Consider the following 24,136-nt stretch of genomic DNA (forward strand, 5'->3'; position numbering starts at 1 on the left):
AAAATTAAAAATAGAGAAATAATAAAAATTACAAAATTACAAAATGAACTCAGCCCATAAAACCTTGTTTAAAACTTCCATCCATCCATCCATCCATCCATTTTCCAACCCGCTGAATCCGAACACAGGGTCACGGGGGTCTGCTGGAGCCAATCCCAGCCAACACAGGGCACAAGGCAGGAAACAATCCTGGGCAGGGTGCCAACCCACCGCAGGACACACACAAACACACCCACACACCAAGCACACACCAGGGCCAATTTAGAATCGCCAATCCACCTAACCTGCATGTCTTTGGACCGTGGGAGGAAACCGGAGCCCCCGGAGGAAACCCACGCAGACACGGGGAGAACATGCAAACTCCACGCAGGGAGGACCCGGGAATCAAATAATTGAAAAAGACTGCCTAAGATAAAGAGACAGGGAGTTCTATAATCTGGTAGCTGCAAAACTAAAAGCTTGATCACCCAGTGACTTGCATTTAGTATGCCGGACAAGAAGGAATTGAATATTAGAGGATGTTTATTTTATTGTAACATGTTTGAAATATATATTGGACCATTTCCAATTAAGATCTTTACATATTAACAAAGAATCTTACAAGAGATGTGATATTTAACAGTTAGCCAGTACAAGGAAATCAGTTGTTATATGTCCCCAAGATTTACAATGTATTCATTTCTGGCTGTATAATGTTAACTTATTTATGCTTGGTGTAATGGCTGTTGGTTTCAAGCAAAGGTGGGGTTGTTTTTATAACCTTACAATAATATTACAATAAACCAGTCAGTGTCTTAACTATTAGCTTCTAAATATGACATTGTCTATTTTAGTAGACAAGGCAGGAACCAACTCCACACAGGCAGAGTACTCCAAATAAAATTAAATGTGACATAAATATTCCCTCCAAATCATTATCTCGAATGACATCTACAGCATAAGAATAACAAGTTGCACCTGTCTATTTTAATAAATTTCACCGAGAATGGTAATGGTTCTCCAGCATGTTATTGTTACAAAACTATAAGGAAAAAAATGCCAAATGCCATTATAAAATTATGATATACTAAATTATTTTATTCCATCTGTGTACTACTTTTTGAAGCACTTTTTAAAGAATGTCTTTTATTTATGTACAGTTTAGCAAAGAAGCCAGCAAATTCCAGCCACAAATAAAAGTAAAATACAACCAATCAACATCCTGCAAATCTTTCCTCATCACAGTTTTATTTTCATACTTTTTTTATTTTCATTGTTAGGTTTATGAGATGACTTGCTGCAGTAGCACATTTGGACTGGAAGAATGCATGGTGCTGCACAGTTTATCCACTTTCATTGGAAAGCTCAGGTGGGCATGCAGATTTAATTCAGTAAACAGTTATCTTTGATGTCTTGATGTGCAAACAAGTGACAAAGGCACTAGAGTTTAGATCCAAAGGTTGATTGCTCAAGTCCTGCCTTTGACTCTCTATTTATATCTGATCCTGAAAACTTCACTTAACTATAATATATACTTTTTATGCCAGCTATATTTTATATATATATATATATATATATATAGATATATATATATATATATATATATATATATATATATATATAGTGTATTATATAAAAAAAATCTTGGGACGAGACTTTTTCAGAGAGATAATTTCATGTCCCACGAGACAAGACTTTGTGCCAGGAGATGAATAGAAAACCTAACAGGTCCAAGCGGGGGTGGAAATAAAAGCCAAAGAGTAGAAGACAAAGTAGAACGCTGTAAAGAGGTTCAAAAACATTGGCGCGATACACATGCAGAGCAGGTTAGAGATTATGAAAGTACTAAAATTCGAAAATCTCAAAAAACTGATAGTAAAGATCGCATTAGCACTAACAAACGGAAATTATTACTCGGTGAAATAACGGAACAGTGAAAAGAGATCGAATATATGGCCATAGGTGATATGACAGAAGTATGTAGATATTGGTTGGCTTTAAAGTTTAAGTTGGAGAATTGTAGATCATTTAATTTGTGTTACCCTCAGGGAAAAGTAGTGTTTCTTCCCAATGAAGAGGCATATCCGCGAGAAATAAAAGATTTGTTATTTGGTGAAAGTGAAATCCATAAACACTACAGGCAAAATATTCGAATGTACAATAATCTGTTCACATTCACATCATACAATGCTCAAAACATAGATTTACACGATTCAGGACCATACGCTATGAGAATCTGTGGTCCCGCAACAATTAAAGCTACTACAAGTTTAATTTCAAAGAAAACACAATTCGGTCACGTTTACATTTATAATCAAGGAGAAGCGATGCAACATAGAATCGAAAGAGTTAAATGATCCGAAGTGTTAGAAATTCTACAGCCAATAATGGATACAAATCCCTATGTCCAAAAGTATCTTACTTTACACGAAATTTATCTGAAAAACACGGACAAAGAAGTTTTCTTGGATTTCTATATGAATCCGAAAGATCACGCTCGCATATATAATAAACAAACATGTGACGAATTGTCAGCGATAATAGTTTCAAAAGATGGAGATATCAAAGTCAGAGTTGAAATTCGTGTTTATCCAAAAGCACAGCACGATTCGTCGCAAGTGGCAGATCCGGGAAATGACTAGCGCTTAGGGCATGTACGGGGGTTGGCGAGCGAAGCAAGCAGGGGCCAGAGCCCTCTAGTACACACACACATATATATACTGTGTATATATATATATATATATATATATATATATATATTATATATATATATATATATATAGTGACAGTTTAAGGCCCTTATCGTCCTCTTGAACCCTCTGACTCGACTCCAGACACCAGGTAAAAGTCCAAATACTACTTTTATTTGAACAATACAGTGCACAAAGCACCCTCCACTCCACAATACTCATAAATCAATAAACAATACACTAATCAATCCTCCACACTCCCAGACACTTCGCCAACCTTCCTCCCAGCTCAGCTCAGTGTACTGGTTTCCCAGAGTCCTTTATGTAGTCCATGACCCGGAAATGTTTCTCCCTTCTGTCCATGTGATCATGAACACTTCCGGGTCGGATAAAAACCTCCTTTCTTCAACCCGGAAACACGTCGTTTTCTCTTGTCATGTGATCATGACGCACCTCCGGGTTATAGGGCAAGTAAGAGTCCGGCAGCCTCCCCACAGCGACTCCTGGTGGTCCCCATGGTATCCAGCAGGGCTGTGCATATAAACTACAAAGTCCATGAGGCCCTGCTGGAATTCGGGGAATGTCCACACTGTTGGGAGAGCTCCACCTGGTGGCCTGGGGGTGAGGGCCGGAATATTTAGCTGGCCACCCACCACAATATATATATATATATATATATATATATATATATATATATATATATATATATATATATATATATATATATATATATATATACACACATACATGTATACACATATATATATATATATATATATATATATATATATATATATATATATATACGAGCTGTATATACCCGGCGTTGCCCGGGGCAGAAGTAACGTAATCGGTCAAACACTTACATATATACCAAAGTAAACCTAATCGGTCAAACAGTTACATATATAAAAAAACCGAACCTAATCGGACAAACAGCTTCATATATACAGAAGCGAACCTAATCGGACAAACAGCTAATCTATATACATAAGCAAACCTAATTGGTGAAACAGTTACATAAATACAAAAGCAAACCTAATCGATCAAACAGCTTCATATATACAGAAGCGAACCTAATTGGTCAAACAGTTATGCATGTGCAGAATGATTTTACAAACATTATGCGTGTTAACAATCATTAAAAAGAAAAGATTGAGGAACTGTTCTTCTATATGTGATGAAGCCACTAATAAGATTTTTTTCAGGACCCAGCTGTTTCATAACTAAACTACTGCCACCCCAAAGTAATGCCTAATAGTGGTTTTTGGGGTAGCTGTGGAATAAAAAGGGTGTTTTTTAGTCAGTAAGAATCTGACACTACCCTTCAGTACGGGCTGAAGGGTGCCTATGTAAGGTTTTACATCCTTCCCGTATGGAAAAAAAAAACATACTAAACTTTTTTTTCATCATTACAGATAATCTCAGTCAAATCGAAGTACGCATTCTCAATTTATTTTTATCTAATTTTTACTTTTTCACAAAGCCATCCCATGCCAATTTGTATGAATAAACTTTTGCTAGAGAGTTAGCAAAAGTTTATTCATGCACATATTTTAATACGGATAATCTATCTCTAATCAAGGTTCTCATTTTCATTCTAATTTAAAATAATAATAGATACTCATTTTTTTCTTCTGTTTTAGAAAAACCAATCTATGCCACCTACGTCTTCGTCAAGTCAGCTTCATCCAGCTTCATCACATATAGAAGAAGAGTTCCTCAATCTTTTCTTTTTAATGATTGTTAACACGCATAATCTTTGTAAAATTATTCTGCACATGCATAACTGTTTGACCAATTAGGTTCGCTTCTGTATATATGAAGCTGTTTCATCGATTAGGTTTGCTTTTGTATTTATGTAACTGTTTGACCAATTAGGTTTGGTTATGTATATAGATTAGCTGTTTGTCCGATTAGGTTCGCTTCTGTATATATGAAGCTGTTTGTCCGATTAGGTTCGGTTTTTTTATATATGTAACTGTTTGACCGATTAGGTTTACTTTGGTATATATGTAAGTGTTTGACCGATTACGTTACTTCTGCCCCGGGCAACGCCGGGTATATACAGCTCGTTTCATATAAATATAAATTATTAAACAGTAAAATCTTCTTCTGTAATTTGCTACCGTGGCAATTTGTGTGTCTGTCCAGGATTTTAAATGACCTGTAGCTCGCAAACCGTTGCACCTATACACTTGAAATGTGGTACACATATAGTACGTCACGTCTACTATCCGCTTTATGGGTGATGATTGTTTTTGTCTTTTTATCTTTATTTTATTTTATTGTACAATCAAGTCCTATCTGCGCACAGCAGGGCAGCCGTGGGCGGATGCGTATGGTGTATTCACTCGATGTTATCGTGCATTGCGCTGTCAGTGGTATTTTGATAAAAGAATTTGAACAACATATAAGAAGCGTATAAATTATTAAACAGTAAAACATTAACATTTTAAGAAGTAAAGTTACATTAAGTACTACTGCTGTGCCTTCGGGTATACCTCATTTTTTGTTTGCCCATTACATGCTTAAATGTATAAATTTTTTGGTGCACCTACCCGAGAACACGCGACATATAACCGAGCGTGGGAGAAGCATGGATTTTAAACACGCGTTGAGTTGATGTGCTGGTCTCCCTCGTGAAATAACTGGTAATGTTTGACTAAAATCTACAGCGAGTAAAACGACATTAGCTCCTATTTTTTTTTTTTACGATCTCTGAGATGTTGCTTTTTTCGGTTCAAGGCTTCATAAGCTCTTTTATGTTGTATGGTGTACTTATCCCAAACCATCATCTTTGAATGTTGCAAGACTTTCGCCTTGTATGTAGATCGGGGTAATTACATTCATTGCATTCCTAGTCTGAATCACAATGTGATTGTATGGGTGGTTACCTGGCACTGTAGGGTTGCCACCCGTCCTTTAAAATACGGAATCGTGCCGCGTTTGAGAATGAAATTGCGCGTCCCGTTTTGAATCAATACTGGACGGGATTTATCCCGTATTTTTTTTATCATTTTTTTTTTAAAGCAGCGTCTCATGCAAATCATCCCACACGCATTTTATGAAGATGCCTCCTTTCCTACTTTTGATTGGGTAATACTTGATGTCATCGTTAGTTTGATTGGTGTTTTTAACTGTCCAGTGAGTAGGGCGTGTCTTTCAACCGTAAGCAGATTTTTTGCACTGGTATCACTGACCTCGACGACGGCGACGTTATACGTCAAAAATAAATTACGATAAATGACGATTTTAGCGATACTTTATTACGACGGCGGCTACATAGACACGATCAAATAAAAACAAAAAAATCAAATAATCATTCTACATTTTCAAAACGTCGAAAAAACGATGGAATGAAAAAAAGGCCCACCCGACGACCCACCCATTCCATTTTTATATATATAGATATATATACACACATATACATACAGACATACATATATACACATACATATACATACACATATACACACATATACATATATACACACATATATGTACGCTTTGTTCGCGCTGTGAAGAGGGGGGCTGAACGCATGCCAAGGTGATGCGGTTGCTCCTCCGAAACTCCCTTTTAAACGGTGATACAATGGGAAACAGTTTTTTTTTTTTTTACCTCCTCTTTGTTCGATCAGCTGCTGGACTGCTACTGCTGCAGTGCCGACTGATCTGCATCTTATGCAGCGCTTCAAACATTTAAAAGCCAGTACAGCATCTGTCCTACTCTTTGTGTTTTACTTCGGCCCCGGGCGTGGTTAAATCTTTTGGTATAAAGTCCCGTCTCGCGAGATGTGAGTTCTTGATATTTTTTAGTTTATAACTTAAAAATGGAATAACAACATCACATTAAAGTTTGATAAATTCTGAAAAGAATGATACCAAACATATATATGTAGGTTTTAAAATAAGCCTGAGTTAAAGCGTGACAAAAAGTGACATAAAAACGTCACCGTTGCACTTTTAGGCTTAGGATTTTATATATATATAGAGTAGATATATCTATATATATATATACACCAGATATATAGTAATAAATGTTTCAGTTCAATTCTATTGTTTTATTTTAGCCTCTTGCTCATGACTGTAATTTTATTGCACTTTCTGTGTATCATTTCAGCACAAAACTACAGTTTACTTATGATAACCTGAATCCAGAAACATGTGAGAATGGAATGGTGAAGTACATGGTAAGAATACAGGAAAGATTTAAGTGGATTAAACTGGCGAAATAGAAGACAATTGACACATGAGAAAGAACCACTCTGTCAATCAACCTCACTTGGTTAGCAGTGTGGTCTGGATATCTCATCCTGATGTTTTTAAAAAAACTTTCAAGGTTTCTGTTTCATACAGTTTCAATGAAGTGCAGTACAAAAAAAAACTGAATCATGCAAATATTATTGAAAAGCACAAAACAAAACAGGACCATAAAAGCTCATCAGAAAGAATGAACATAAAACAAAATGTTTAATTCTGCACACTTTGCTGGAGCAGCATTTAAAGCATTACAAACATGTGTCTGAATATTTTCTGACTGTTGGTGTGGAAGACATAAGTTAATTGAGAAAGAACTTTGCTATACAAGTGGGTTGTAAAACGAATCAGTTTCACATGTATCTCATGTTATTTTCTGTGATGTTGAGTTAGTAAAACCAATTCATTACCACTCCCGCTAAAACTTGACTTCAAATCAGTTTATATATTTGCATATCATGACCACAACAGTCTGTATGATACACGCAGGTATTCATTTTCAGCCGTTAAGTACTTAGCAAAGTCATTTAGATCTGCTCACTAGGCGGTTAACCTTAATACATAACCTTGTTTAGGGCCCGATTTCTGCGATCCGGAAAACACGGACGGAATCATGGAATTAACGCTTAAAAACAGTTTTGGGATGAAAATGCTCAGAGATCTTTATATAGACAACATATTTACATCTTTTGAACAATTACGTTCAAAATTTAACCTCCCAGCTACACATTTCTTTTACTATCTTCAAATTAGAAATTTTGTTAAACAGAAATTGCCCGATTTCCCCCACCTTGCACCCTCCACAATGCTGGAAAAAATACTGCTCAATTCCGAGGAAACAAACACTATTTCCGTAATATATAAAATCTTATTAGAGTCCCTACCTTTCAAAGATCCAAGAGGACATTGGGAAGAAGATCTCTTAATCAATATATCAGAAAAGGAGTGGAAGGTAGCAAAGCAGAGAATTCACTCGAGTTCTATATGCGCAAAGCATAGAATTATTCAACTAAAAATTATATATCGAGCTCATCTGTCTCGCTTAAAACTGTCCAAAATGTTTCCAGGCCAGGATCCGACCTGCGAGCGCTGCAACCAAGCTCTTGCCTCACTGGGTCACATGTTCTGGGCCTGCACCAAACTAACATCATTTTGGACAAAAATTTTTAAGTGCCTCTCAGACAGCCTCAGTATCACAATCCCTCCTAACCCACTAACAGCTGTGTTTGGTGTCCTTCCAGATGGACTTGAATTGGAGAAGGACAAGCAAATGGTGATTGCATTCACTACACTCTTGGCACGCAGACTTATTTTGTTAAATTGGAAGAATCCTAATTCTCCTCTTATAAGTCAGTGGGAAACCGATGTTTTATATTATTTGAAATTGGAAAAAAATCAAATTTTCAGTTAGAGGATCTGTACAAAATTTTTTCAAAACTTGGCAGGATTTAATCAATATTATTTTAGAATAAGAGAATTAACTATTATTGCATTTAACTCCCTTCTCCATCTCTTATTTATATAGATATTTACTTCTCCCCTTCTTTTGTCTAATGTTGCCTTATTAAAAAGCTTAAAGAAATTTTCCTTTAGCTAAGCTCTCCTTCTCAGGGGTGGGGTTTGATTTGTTTTCAAATTTGTTGGGTTATAAATTGATCTGTTTGTATGGAATGATTACAATAAAATTAATAAAATAAAAAAAAAACAAAAAAAAAAAAACAGATTTTAGATTTAAAAACGGAAATGTGCGGAATTTAGAGACTGAAGGGATGACTGTTACAAAACTTAGCAATAAATTAAACGACTGAATAATCTGTAGTTCTATCACTCAGATACTATTTTCTAGTTTGTTGTTTGTGAAGCGAATGCAATTCTTGGTAGAAATTCAAACGTGCCTCTTTCTGTGCGCGTATTTCCTGTATGTTTTCTTGTTAAAGGCACGACAGAAATGTCGAACTGTGCAGTATCAAATACTCTAACTACGTCGAAAAACCTCAGAAACACGGGCTTAACTGCAAAATCGAGGGCACAACAATATCTCGGCGACTTTTACAAATCTGGACAACAACTTTTCTGCGATCAAGTTTTGCGATCATACTATAGACTGGACAAGAAAAGATACTTGCAATGACCATGTCAAATCTAAAACCCATCTCAAAAACAAAGAAAATTAAGATTAAAAAACTAGAGGAAACAACAAAATCATCAGATGCAAGATGCCAGTTTGTGTCCATGTGTGTCAGACATACCGCTCGAAAAAATGACGAAGGTGCATCCTTTCTTTATTAAACAAGGATGTGCGTTGCCAAAAAATGAGAGCAGTCTTTGTCATACTTATTTGCCCCATGTCTTTGAACAACATATGGACGCCGTCCTTCGAAAGATTCGTGACAAAATATATGTTGTAGTAGTTGATGACACCACTGACAGCCGAGACCACATACTGTAGTTCTCAACATAGTGACAGGTGAGTAAACATTTGGCTGTATGGTAATTCTTTTATGTAGGCAGTTCTAATTGTACGTTAAGTATTTACTGTGAATCACTCAACCGATTAAATTATACAGTATAGGTATTTAACTGGTATTAACAGTCTTTTCCGTAGAAAAATGTTATTAGTGAATGGCACTGGTTGTTAACGGGTACCCTTTTAAAAATTAACAACGATGTTTCGGGATTTAATAAATGTTTTGCCTCATGGTGATGAGGCATGCAAGGTCCACATTTGACTCTTCCATTATAAACTCACCACCTACAAACCTGGGCAGAAGAGAAGGCTTCTCCTCAGATGCAACAAGCCCTTAAAAGCGGATCTCTTTCTTTTTTTTTTTTTGTTTAATTCCGGGATTTAGCGTCTTGCAGATTAGTTTTCTTTTGCTTTGTAATTAATTATTTTAAGATATGCAGTAGATGAAGCTACAGATGTAATGATGCACATTTTCAATCTGTAAACATTTAAGATTTAAGAATCATTATAAATAATTTACATAATTACAATTACAGGTAAAGAAGACCATTACTTGATGACATTTTAGCAGTGGTTACAGACAATGTATCATACTGTCTGAAAGCATACCTGGAAGTTTTAAAAGGGGTTATGCCTAATCGTGTACATTCAGCTTGCTTGTGTCATGTCATTAGTTTGGTGGGAGAGACCTGGCAGCACTATACATAATTTAGTGAGGCTGCATCACTAGTGATGTGGGTAAAGTCTGCCTTCTTCAAGAAGCCTGGCAGGAAACATCAGGTGGAATAGCTGGATCAAATCAGTAGAAAAAGTTCTTTCTGGCTGAGAACACATCAGCTCAGGCTGTAATAAACATCCTAGACCCTAAAAGTGAAGTTAACCTTCATCTCAGAAGGATGCATCAAACTAATAATAATTCTTTGCATTTATATAGCGCTTTTCTCACTACTCAAAGCGCTTAGCAATTACAGGTTAAGGGCCTTGCTCAAGGGCCCAACAGAGCAGAGTCCCTACTGGCATTCGAACCGGCAACCTTCCGATTGCCAGTGCAGATCCCTAGCCTCAGAGCCACCACACCGCCTTACAATTCTGGAGGGCACTCACTGTCCTACTGCAATCTTAGCATACAGCATCAAGGAGGATCTGGGCTCCTACCTGATGAATGGAACTGCAAAACAAGGTTCAGTTGTGCTAGTGTGCTGTTTCATTAAAAGGAATGTAAAGTTCCATTTCATTATTGTTTGTCTTGTTGTAGCTGTTACTACTTTCTTACAGTAAAAACAAAACAAAACATAAAAACCCAAAAATCTGAATCAAGGAAAAATAAAACAATGAAAACCAAAAATAAAAAAAAATGAAATTTGTGAAAAAATAAAACGGATTCCATAGGGCCCTACTTGTTCTCTTCGCCACCACCAGGATGCACACTGCAATGTCAGTTAGTCTTGATCTTCTGGTAGTACATGGTTCAAGTGCACACTGCAACAGCACAAAACCTAAATGTCTTGTTGCCATAAACATCTTCATAATACAATGACCCCCATGCTCAGTATATATTGCAGTTTACTTATGAAGGGCAGTATGGGTTGTACTTGGATGAAATATGAAGCTACCGCCCACACTGTGGCATATTCTACAGCATTTTGCATCTGGGACTGAGAACATGAAGAGTAATTCAAGTACTTTGCATCTATCGCATCAGATTTTATTTTTAATGTTATTTGGTAAATGATCATAATTTTGTTAACGATGAAAAACTAGTACTAGTGTATGAAATGATCTAAACATTCCCTTAAGTGTTAAAATGTTATTCAGGTAAAAGTACCTAAAGCAGAAAAGGGACTCACTTTCACCACACCAACCACTGACTATGCAACTGAATTTTGAAAGTATTTATGCCTTGTTGTGTGTGTTATGATATATCCATGCTGTACTTTTTCTTTACATGCTTCCGAATTTGTTTAAACGTTCCTCATTTTGTTTGTGTGCTTCTCTTTTTAGCATCTGCTGTTTTGGGTTTATTTTTTCTATTATTTTTTTCATATTCTGTGATTTTCATTATGCATTTTACAGTTTGTTTTGCTACTTTCAAATAGTTTGTGCTTATGGTTTTTTATTGTTATTGTATTATTCAATTTATTTTTGTGCACTGGACTTCAGAGCCAACATAATTTCACCTGCAGTACACACATTGGTACTGTGTTCCACAATCTCACTAACAATTGTGCAAATAAGTGTTTCCAGGCTCTGGTATTAAATGCCCTTTTCTCTAACTTCCACTGGTATCCTCATGTACATTATCACTAACTAACTGCTTTGAGTGCTGCTGTCTTTCTGTACAGAGTAGTGACCAGAAAGGCATATAGGATCCCTGATGCAGTCTCACTAGTGCATACCAGAGACTAAGCATACTGTTCCTAGATGTATATTAAACAATTTCTACTGTCTAACCTAACAATTTATTTGACTTTTTAATTTCTTCTGCATATTGCCTATATCCTGAGAATGTTATGTCAATGTAAACTTTAAAAAACATTACATAGGTCACTTGCTCTAAGTCAGCTTCAGGCACTGGTATACAGTGATGTTGGTGCCAACAATGTCTGAATGGTTTTATATTAAGTTTATGGTGCTGATTAAGAATATGACTTTGGTTTTGCCAGATTCGCTCTAGTTTCTGAGATATTTAATAGTTAATTAATTAACACAACATGTTTGAAAAGCATTCAGAATTGCAAGAATATTTTTATTTTAGTTACAACTAGTAAGTAAACAGTCTAACATCATAAAATAAAAACAGTGACAGGAAAAAAGTTATGTATGATTTGATTAATTAATACAATATTAATTAGTTATTAATGTCAGTGCTTCAAAAACACTGTTTATGCGATTTCCTTTTATGTGTGTCATCAGGACAAACACGTTGGAGACTCCAACAGTGGTCTGACATCATGTGTATGTCCCATCTGCCTTGATATCTCTCCTCCATCACTGTCATATCCTGGTGGAACCTCTTGCCTTGTTCCTCGCTGAAGTCACCAAGGTTATCTGGAAATCTGTTTAAATGGCTATGGAGATAGTGCATCTTTATGCTCATATTAACTCCCAAGTTTCTGAAGTTAGCAAGCATATCTTGCACCAGTTCTTCATAATTGTCTGCTCTGTGATTACCCAAGTAGTTCTTCACAACAGAGACAAAACTCTTCCAGGCTGAAGCCTCCGTGTCATTCATGCATTTGGTAAAATTGGAATCGTTCATGAGTATACGAATCTGAGGACCATCAAAGATTCCAGCTTTTAGTTTTTCCATGCTCAGTCCAGGGAATGATCTACAAATGCACTTGAAGCAATTACCTGTTTTGTCCAAAGCCCTAACAAATTGCTTCATCAATTCTAGCTTAATATGAAGCGGTGGGAGAGTGATTTTGTTTTTGTCCACCAGCGGCTTGTTGATGATATTCGCAGCGCCAACAATCATTTCTTCCCTTGTAGGCCATGACACTTTTGTCCAATGATCTTGTTTTGCCCTGCTATCCCAGAGGCACATGAAGCATGGATATTTTGTGTATCCAGATTGCTGTCCAAGCAAGACGTTCACCATCTTCAGATCAACACAAATCGACCACTGATGTTCATGATAACGGATTTTCTGTAATACAATTTTTACATTTTCATATTCTTCTTTTAAGTTTTGTTGTGTGAGCAATGGGAAGAGACGCATAACGGTTACCATTGTGCAAGAGAACACATTTCAATCTTCTAAAGGAGCTGTCTATAAAAAGCCGCCAGTCTTCTGGTCGATATTCTGTTAGTCCCATTTGAAGTACAATTCCTGGCATATCTTTGCAGTATACAAGTTCTTCCTCTTGGCTGAAATATGGGAGAAGCCTCTCTTCTCTTGTTTGATAGGCTGTAATTTTAACTTCCGCCTTTATAAGATTTTGTTCATTAAGTCTGGACGCTAAAAGTTCAGATGCTTGCTTGGACAGATGTCAGTCTCGAATCAGGTCGTTGAGTTCTTTTTGGCTTAATGGTTGAGGCGTCGAAGAGTTTCCCTCAAATTCACCTCCACTGCTACTACCTACCATACACTCCAATCCCTGCCTCTCTTCAGAGTCTGACAGTGGCTGGTTTGGTAGTCTGGTAAACACTGGTATGGGAACGTCATTGCCATGTAGAATAGGTTGTCTTGCTGATTCCAAATCAGGATAATCCCACCGAGCTTTCTTGTAATGATTAAAGCCTTTAATCTTTACAGCACAAAAATAACAATCGTCATGGTGGTTTTTCGGTTCTCTCCATACCATTGGCACACCAAAGTTTAAACTTTTTCTTTAACCTGTTGTCCACTGTCATAGGTGCTCCACACATGTTTTGCAAACCATATATGGAGCCCAAGACTTATCCTGGTCTCCAAGCTGTACTCCAGAATAAGCCAGGTATACTCGATACACAAAGTCTGTGATATTTCTTCTTTGTTTTTCAACCATGTACTCTCCACAGATGTAGCAGAATACATCAGAATTGTTCTTCTTGATGAAGTCATAATTTTTACATGTATTTATATACTTATTAAGACAGAACTTTTTGGGTATAAACCAAGACTTGGTTGACAAACGTATACTGTAGCCGACTTCTTTCCTCTGCAAATTCACAGTTGAATTCTGGCTTCAAAAAATCGCTTTTATAGCATTGTAGGCCTACAAATTGAAATACAAAATAATTATATGGGATATTTTATTACCTAAGACACTGTTAAAGAGTCAAGAGACAGACCAAAAGCTATTGCATTTGTTATCACACACAAGTCGCATTGGGGGAATGCATTATTTTCATGGATGTCCATTATCTTAAAAACTAGAACCAATTCAGCAAAAGTAATGAGATTTTCGAATTCCGCACCCTCAAAATACCCTAAATCCATTCGAAAAACCTTGGCACCTGAAAAAAAAAATTTTTTTTGTAGACCATTGATTATAATCAATGTTTCCTCTTTTTGTGTAAAAAAAAAAACTTACGGTAGTATTTTTTAACATTAAACTACATTATCAAATCTTTTTGAATCATTTGTGCTGGCTCCTCTCTATTTTTCTATTCCTTAGCTTTTGGTGTTATCGATGTATTTCACTGGCTTACTGTCTAATTCTGAGTTTGTGTCATTACCCTAAGTTCTTGTCTATAAGCCGGACTCATGTATTAGCCGGAGACCAAAAATCATACGAATTTTTAAAATAAAATCGTATCATAGATAAGCCGGACTCATGGATAAGCCGAACGTACTATAACCTATAACTAATAGAAGGGAGGGAGGTCAGTGGTCTCACTCGCGCCCATTTAATTTCTTTAAGGGGGGGAGAGAGTGTGAGATATTGCCGTCTCTCTCACTCCCCGCATGGCGCGGTTGGAGCGGCCGGAGCGCGTTCTTTCTGCTCTGGGCGTCGCCGAGTCAACACGAGCACGTAGCGGTCATTTAAATTGTGATTTTATATGTAAGCATATTTAAATATATATCGCGGATTTCTGCGGACAATGGGTCTTTTAATTTCTGGTACATGCTTCCTCAGTTGGTTTGCCCAGTTGATTTCATACAAGGGACGCTATTGGCAGATGGCTGAGAAGCTACCCGGCTTACTGTTCTCTCTCTCTTGCGCTGACTATCTGTGATCCTGACGTATGGGGATTGAGCAGGGGGGCTGTTTGCACACCTAGACGATACGGACGCTCGTCTAAAAATGCTGAAAGATTATCTTCACGTTGCTATCTTTTGTAAAGCTGATTCCTGAAAAGACATGCTGCACAGTGCTTCGCATACTTAAAAGCTCGAAGGGCACGTATTGATTTTTGACTGAAAAACAAACTCTCCCTCTCTCTCTCTTTGTCTGCTCCTGACGGAGGGGGTGTGTGCTGCCGCCTTCAACAGCTTTGTGCCGCGGTGCTTCGCATACTTAAAAGCCAAACAGACATATTGATTTGTTTGCTTCACTCCTTTGAAGAGGAAGATATGTTTGCATTCTTTTAATTGTGAGACGGAACTGTCATCTCTGTCTTGTCATGGAGCACAGTTTAAACTTTTGAAAAAGAGACAAATGTTTGTTTGCAGTGTTTGAATAACGTTCCTGTCTCTCTACAACCTCCTGTGTTTCTGCGCAAATCTGTGACCCAAGCATGACAATATAAAAATAACCATATAAACATATGGTTTCTACTTCGCGGATTTTCTTATTTCACGGGTGGCTCTGGAACGCAACCCCCGCGATGGATGTATAAGCCGGACTTATGTATAAGCCGATATTCTATTTTTTCATTTTCACAACTTTTTTCCTTAGATAAGCCGCGGCTTATTGACAAGAACTTAGGGTAATATAAATTTGAAACTGCAAGTGTCTAAGCCTATCCCTCTGATGGACTTCACTGATATTTATACCATGGGGTAATGCCAAGTCTTTTTACAGTCAACATATTGTTTAAGTGGAAAATATTTGGACATGAGCAGCTGTTAATCCCAACACACTGTGGATAATTAATTCTTATTAACCTACTGTATGTTCACCTAGTGTGGCTCAAATAATGCTGAAATAAGAATTTATTATATATTTTGAGTACAGTAATCCCTCCTCCATCGCGGGGGTTGTGTTCCAGAGCCACCCGCGAAATAAGAAAATCCGCGAAGTAGAAACCATATGTTTATATGGTTATTTTTATATTGTCATGCTTGGGTCACAGATTTGCACAGAAACACAGGAGGTTGTAGAGAGACAGGAACGTTATTCAAACACTGCAAACAAACATTTGTCTCTTTTTCAAAAGTTTAAACTGTGCTCCATGACAAGACAGAGATGACAGTTCTGTCTCACAATTAAAAGAATGCAAACATATCTTCCTCTTCAAAGGAGTGCGTGTCAGGAGCAGAGACTGTCAGAAACAGAGAGCAAAGCAAACAAATCAATAGGGCTGTTTGGCTTAAGTATGCGAAGCACCGCGGCACAAAGCTGTTGAAGGCGGCAGCTCACACCCCCTCCGTCAGGAGCAGACAAAGAGAGATAGAGAGAGACAGAGTTTGTTTTTCAAGCAAAAATCAATACGTGCCCTTTGAGCTTTTAAGTATGCGAAGCACCGTGCAGCATGTCGCTTCACTAAGCAGCTGCACACAGAAGGTAGCAACGTGAAGATAATCTTTCAGCATTTTTAGACGAGCGTCCGTATCGTCTAGGTGTGCGAACAGCCCCCCTGCTCACACCCCCTACGTCAGGATCAGAGAAAGTCAGCGCAAGAGACACAGAGAAAAGTAAGTTGGGTAGCTTCTCAGCCATCTGCCAATAGCGTCCCTTGTATGAAATCAACTGGGCAAACCAACTGTGGAAGCATGTACCAGAAATTAAAAGACCCATTGTCCTCAGAAATCCGCGAACCAGCAAAAAATCCGCGATATATATTTAAATATGCTTACATATAAAATCCGCGATAGAGTGAAGCCGCGAAAGGCGAAGCGCGATATAGCGAGGAATCACTGTATATGAATACAATATGAAAACAGTGTAAATATAAATTGCACAGATCCTTGTGAAATAGCATTTTAAAATAAAAAAACTGCCATCAACTTTAGTTATATTCCAGTTATGAATTCAGTTCATTCATGCATAGTGCTTTTCACCATGTAAGGGCTCAGAGCAGTTAGATATATTTATGTGGACAATAGGATAAATGTGTTTCAGAGCATATATAGTAAATATAAACACTACTAAACATAGTATTAACATAAATAAAACACACCTATCAAGGTAAACCAATGATTAAATACAAATTACTCTCAATGATTTACATTCATTGTACCATTAAGCCCAGTTTATTATTAATGATTATAATATATATGTGTTCATATAACAGAGAAGTGGAAAACATACAAGCTGTGATGACTTTTTTTATTAAACATTGTACAGGATTTAAATTAGCCAAGATTCAAACCAGAGCTGGCTTCTGCCACACCCCAGATTTTATGGTTTACATCCTTCTCGACACTGCATTCAAAATTAGAATTAGCAAAGGCGTGATATTTTCATTATAGCATTTACAAGTTAAATTACATCAGTAAATATATTAATGAAAAAAACTATAATTTGTTTGCTGTTTAAATGTCCAGTCCTCTCCCTTATGATCACATTTGGTTGAAGAATATTTTGCTAGAGTGCCACAGAGGTAAATATTGCTGCTTCACAGATCTAACATCTTGGATTTAGATCACATACCCGTTTTAAGTTCATATGGAGTATGCCAACTCTGTATGGGTTTTACTCCCACATCTCCAAAGACATGCAGGTTAGCTTAACTAGTGAATATAAATTATGTTTGAGTTTGTCTATAAGTGAGCCATGCAACTGCCTTGCACTCAGTGCTTGGAGGAAAGGTTCCAGGCCCTCATGACCTCAAAATGACAGGTTTGCTATAAGGATAGTTGTCTTTAAGGCTAAGTATCTGACACCTTTACATCCTCTGAGGAGGCGATTCTTATCTGTTGATCTCAGATGCTGTAGCTATAGTGATACTAATAATGAATTGTGCATTCCAAGACATGTCAATGATTCATTATTTTAAAATATTTTTTAATTAAAACTCAAAAAGATAATAAGAAATGTAAGAAGAAACAACCCAACCTACCCAATGCCAACCTGTGTCAAGGAGTAAATATGGGATAACCTGGTTCCAGGAGGTGTCAAGGATTGTTGAGGAGTCTGAAGCAAATATTGTACTTTGTCTGGCCACTAAAAGACACTGAAATTTTACTCTTGATTCCCACCAATGTTTTATCACTTTTTTCTTACTTCAATATCCTGAAGAACTGTTTTTATAAGTTTACTACCTCAGGCTTCCTATTTTGTAGAAATGTATATTGTAATCATTTGTCCAGTTGTACATTTTTACATTCTATAGTCCCAGCCATATTGTTTACTATGTTCAGGCCTGTTGCTATTCACTTGACATGGAGTTACATAACATTTCAAGTCTTCTTGTTCAGCAAAAGATGAAGATGCACAGGCTCAGGCATCCCCACTTAGGATTAAAAAGCAAAATGAAACAAACTCATGTTAGTGGTAGTTATAGATTAAACAAAAACAAGATAACTTTAAGATTATTTGGTTATGAACTTTCTTGGTGGACTATAAATCTGGATTTGTGGTTTTTGGTTTGCCATTTATATTATCTTTAGTCCTTCTAGTTCTGACTTTTTGCCAGAACTTTGACCATGAATTCTGCCGGCTTCTTTGTTATTTCATTCTTCACCATTTTTTTCTTTTACCTTTCCTCAAACAATAGTTGATGTTTCACTCTAGTATGTTTTTTTTTAATACAGAATCCAAACAATATGTGCACATACATTGCTACATTCATTTTTCCTATTATTTTGACAAGTTTATTAATGTTTATATACCAATACTGCTATCACCATGGTATTACATGGATGGGTAATCTTAGGTCTTCAACAAAAATAACACCTTGTATTATTTTAGCGGGCGGCACGGTGGCGCAGTGGGTAGCTCTGCTGCCTCACAGTTAGGAGACCTGGGTTTGCTTCCCGGGTCCTCCCTGCGTGGAGTTTGCATGTTCTCCCCATGTCTGTGTGGGTTTCCTCCCACAGTCCAAAGACATGCAGGATAGGTGCATTGGCAATCCTAAATTGTCCCTCATGAGTGTGTGTGCCCTGTGGTGGGCTGGCGCCCTGCCCGGGGTTTGTTTCCTGCCTTGAGCCCTGTATTGGCTGGGATTGGCTCCAGCAGACCCCCATGACCCTGTGTTAGGATATAACGGGTTGGATAATGGATGGATGGATTATTTTAGCATAAATTAATTATTCATTATTCCCCACAAATTTGCTTAATCATTCATATGTTTACCACCAAAACCTATACAATCTTTTGAGATATTTTAAGTTCTTCTAGCCACCCAGCCTCAGAGTGCTTTTGACACTGTTAACTGATACACCGCTCAAGTTTGCCACAGCTTTAAAATCACTTTTGGTCTAACACTCATTTATTTATCCAGTCTTCTCAAATGATCACTGTGTTTGCTGCAGTAACGTACCTAATGTCAAAATCTGGTTTGTATGATTCTGTCTCGTCATTACTGAGACAGTAGCAGCAGCCAGGATTTTCATTTTTTTCATATACATGTCTTTTGATAACTAACATCACATTAATGATGATGCATGATAATAAGTACAAATACAGCTGAACTAAATTGAGTTAGTTTTAGAGACATGCCATAAAGAATAAGCATGTAGCTCACATTATTCTTGATAGCTGATAGCATTAAAACATGAAAGCTTTATTTGCATGTGGACAACTGCTTTAAGCAAAGAGACTTACTAGCTCAGCACAAGCAGACCAAACGGTTAAGGTACACCTGTGCCAGGCACCACACTACTTTAGATTGAAGACATCTCTTCTCAGTTGCTAACCCCTGTGGGAATATGGCACCCAAACCAGGTCCTCTTAATAATATACTTTGACATAATCAATCAGTATAAAAACAATATTATTACAAAGCAAAATTAATTAAAAACCACAGTAAAATGGATGGAAGCAAAACTACGAAATATATTTGAAGAGAGTCTTAAAAAGTTAGAAAACATATTTGAAAAAGAGCGCTATTAAAAAAAAAATACTTATACAGGAAGCACAAGTAATGGAAGATGAGTCTCTTCAACTTTAGGTGTAGAGCTGCTTTTGAATTTTGTTTAGTCCACAGCGTTCTTATCAATTTCTTTGCGTTCTCTCTCCCTTCTCTGCTCTGCATCTATCCCAAACTTAAAAGCCTTATTTCATGCTGAATTAATGATGATTCTAAGAATGATCAATAAGTATTTGTCTTCCTCAGGCTGATTGTCCATTCTGATTCTAATGATCCTGGGCTAATAAATTTCAAGATGTTTCTGTTACTTTTTTAGCATTTTAAAAGAATGTTCTACAAGATTCAAGTCAGTAAAAATACCGAGTTAAAAATCAATCTATAGCAGTCATTTTAAAAGATACACAAGAGTTTTGTTTGAGATGGGATTTACAGTCCATTGTTTAAAAGTTCAAGGAGGTTCTGTGGAAATAAAGAAAAGAGTCCATGTTTTCTACATGCTGTCTGTTGACTCAGGTGTCCTAATTGCTGGCAGGAGAATCAATGTTAGCTTCGCACAAGTGAGATTTTGACATGTATTTGTAGTCCAAGTTCCTTTTTAAATATATTGTTTAATTCATAGCTCAGTATTGTGTGTTTTGAACATTTATTCTTCATATGGTATATTTACTGTATATGCCCATACAATCTTAAGGCATTCATTGGTGGTCAGACACTTTACACTTTAATTCCCAGTAAATCATAATACCATAACTTTCTCTAACAGTTTAATCCTGTTCAGGTTTAAAGTCCATCCTAGCAGCACTGAACCTAAGGCAGATTTACAAACCAACACAGAGCACATACTCAGACTTACAGCCACACAGGACCAGGTTTGAATCACCAATTGACCTTCCTCCATATCTTCGGGAGGAAAATGGAAGTAACCTGAGAACAATCCACACTGACACAGGGAGATCATGTAAACTGAGATCAGAACTTGAGCCCAGGACACTGTATCTGTGTAACAGCTGTGCTAACCACCAAGCCCACCATGCTACCTAACCAATGCCCTTTGCAAAGATTTTTTATTTTTTTTGACCTGAACCAATAATACTTAACTTTATGACATACAAGTAAGAACAATAATAGGCAGTCAGCTCACTACATGACCCATTGAGGCAAAGGATTACACCACAATTAATGGGTTCCAGAGCACAGGATAGAGGAATGATCATACAAATAACTTTTTTTTTAATTTAATTTTTAAGTATTAGATGCTTTTTGGCTTGCTGTTTTTTCTTAATATGTGGTGCAAACCATATCTATGATAAATACATTTGTGACAGAAAAGAGTAAGCTGGAAGGATGCACAACATGAACTCCTTTGAGAATTCTTGAAAGGTTACAATTACTTCAGGTAATATGCAACTGACAAGCCAAGATGATTAAATGTAATGGGTAAAGAAGCCAACTGGTTAGTGGACTTCTCAGAAACCTAGGCAATGATTGCGTTGGGAGGTCTATAGCTCAATAAGGAATTAAGTAAATTGCAAGGAATCCACAACTAAAAATAGCTACAGTAGTTTATTGAAAGAAACAGCAATCTGTTGTGGAAAGATGTAAAGCTTCAGTTTTGAAAATATGAAGTCCTTGTTAAAAGCCTACTTACTAAGGACTGAATTAATAATCGCACCTTACTTTCTCATTTCTTCCAGAGCCTTTTCTGCAGCATTGATCGACAAAAGAAAGGATTTATTAGTATTGCTTCACTGCAACAGATTTTGGAGGCTGGACTGGAACTGGATTTAAGTAACCATCACAGGGCATTATGGGGGCAGATGCTTACAGACTTGCAACTGGTAGGAAAATCATGTCAGTTATATATGACCCATTATTTCTAAAACAATGGTCTTGGAGTGCAATACTCAATCTAAATTGCAAGATGATAATTGTTTTTGAGATGATAAAATGGCCAAAATATTGGCCCATTCACCCACATGCACATTTTTCAAGTCTATGTAGATTTTTCCTCAAGTTATTTTAGATTTCCAAACACATTCCAATGACGTGTGTGTTGCTGGTGATCTAAATTGGTTGGATACGAGTTGGATGCATGTGTGAACATGGTCAATGATAGAATGATGCCTTACCAAATGTTGGTTTTCACCTTGTACATAGTGCTGCCAGGATAAACTTAACACCCTCCTGACACTAAACTGGATTTAGTGAGTTCAATGTATGCAATGGATGACTCAATAATTATTATTGATTATTATGGGCCATGACAGTGTTACAGATCTAGCAATAAAAATCCCTGCCTTATAAATTGGTAAGGGGGAAAAAATATCTGAGATGCTCAAAAACATACAGGGCCTATATTTTGCACATGACGTGCACATTGTTATTTATTACTAAAAAACTAATACAACATGAGGCCAACATATGGTTATTTGGAATCCTACTGATTTTTAAAGTCATCTGATGCATGCCAATCTGTTTAAAATGCCTCAATGATAAAACAAACAGGAGTCCACAGACAATTCTCTGCTCTGGTGACCCTGAACATTTACAGGAAGGCAAATGTTCAAACCACTTAACTACCTGACAAAACTACTAAATAACTTCAATTAACCTGTCAGAGTTAACACTGAAGAAGTATAGCAACATGTTACTGTGACTGGGAGGAAAATGTCATATTTTGTCAGTGCCAGCAATAGTGACAAGCTTGTGATCACCCATAAGGTACTGTAAATGATGAAGGCTATGCTTGCAATTGTCTTAGCCACTGGGCCATACCTCCACATGTATCTTAAAATAAATACAAAAGTATAATTACATTCTATTAATGTTTTTGTTTTGTTTTAAGGAAGAAACTGAACCTGTGAGCAGACTTCAATACCTGGCATATATTCCATTTTTTCTTTCTTTGGAGAACGGGAGTTTGGATAGCATACCATCAGATTCTTCACTTACTATACATAAACCTTCAATTGATTAACTTAAAAAATGTAGTATTTGAGTCTTATTATGAAAGGAAGATAACTTTATAACGTATTCATTGTCAAGCTAGTATCATCCCAGATTTAAAAATGACACAAAATGGTGTGGGACCAACATTTGTTAATAGCTGGTGTTGCAGAAATAGTCTATAAGCACTGTTTTTAATTTCTGAGACTTTTACTACCTTTTTTATAATTGCAGTACCGTACTGTCATAATAACTGGCAGTATTTGCCATAAACTGATTTTAGGTTATCATGTGACTGTTGTATTAAGCTTGAAGAAAACAAACGCGAGGACAGGCAATCTTTTTTATTTAATCTTGAGGAAGGAGATACAAAGCAGAGTCTTGGCAAAGGGAAGTCAATAGGAAGCATAAGGCGGAGGATTACTGTGTCCCTTCTTAAGGAGTACTTGTGACACTTGTAAATTTAGTCGCACTCCATTGAATAAATGAATATGCGTGAATACAGGATATTTCCCATGACGTGAAAAATAATGTTGTTTTATTTATTTTATCATGATCATTATCAAGTGTGGCAATTATTGTAAAAATAACTGAATATTTGTAACAAAATGTACCCCTCTCTATGAAACAAATATGCTTTGTAACCCAAATGAAGATACATAATAAAATTGTATTGCAAAATGTGACTTCAGGTGTTTTCTGTGGCGAAGCAGAACAAACTGCTCAAATATTTAACTCAACCTACCAAGAGCGGAAATTTCCAAATAAGTTAATCTCTTCAGTAATAGACTTTACCAGACAGACTTCTTTACTTTTTGGTCTTTTGAACTGAAACACATGACCACTGCAGTGAGATTAGAAATTACTGTCAGCAGTGTGTAACAACTTCAGTTACAAATTTAAAATGTTGTTGTCTTAATGGTCTAAATTCAATAAGATGGTATATAAAATTGAATAATATATTGTCATAGCTTTTTAGCACAAATGACATGCTTTCTATTCACTTTTTAAAATTTAATATTTTTATCAGTAATAACCTGCTACCTTAATTGTCTAAACAATTTCCTTTAAAATAATATTTACTGAAAAAGATAAAAGAATTCAGCAGGAAATTCATTTTAATAATGTTAATATTCCTAGCTAATGGGAGATTTATATACCACCAGTCAAT

At 36.6% G+C, this 24,136-nt stretch overlaps 1 protein-coding gene across 4 annotated transcripts in view; it reads left to right on the forward strand.

The window, feature by feature from the left end:
• LOC114663896 (uncharacterized) overlaps positions 1 to 23,640 on the forward strand; it is a 61,027-nt gene extending 37,387 nt beyond the window's left edge. For 3 of the 4 annotated variants that reach the window (XM_028817840.2, XM_051929084.1, XM_051929091.1), the window contains 4 exons: positions 1,260 to 1,348; positions 6,793 to 6,862; positions 21,714 to 21,857; positions 22,865 to 23,640. In XM_028817840.2, coding sequence (XP_028673673.1) covers positions 1,260 to 1,348; positions 6,793 to 6,862; positions 21,714 to 21,857; positions 22,865 to 22,996 — 435 coding nt within the window. In that variant the 3' untranslated portion in view covers positions 22,997 to 23,640. The remainder of the gene's footprint in view (positions 1 to 1,259; positions 1,349 to 6,792; positions 6,863 to 21,713; positions 21,858 to 22,864) is intronic. The other variant, XM_028817848.2, reaches the window with a different exon arrangement.
• Positions 23,641 to 24,136: the final 496 nt, after the last annotated feature.

This window comes from Erpetoichthys calabaricus, chromosome 1 (assembly GCF_900747795.2).
Source record: "Erpetoichthys calabaricus chromosome 1, fErpCal1.3, whole genome shotgun sequence".
In the NCBI taxonomy this organism is placed as follows: Eukaryota; Metazoa; Chordata; class Cladistia; order Polypteriformes; family Polypteridae; genus Erpetoichthys; species Erpetoichthys calabaricus.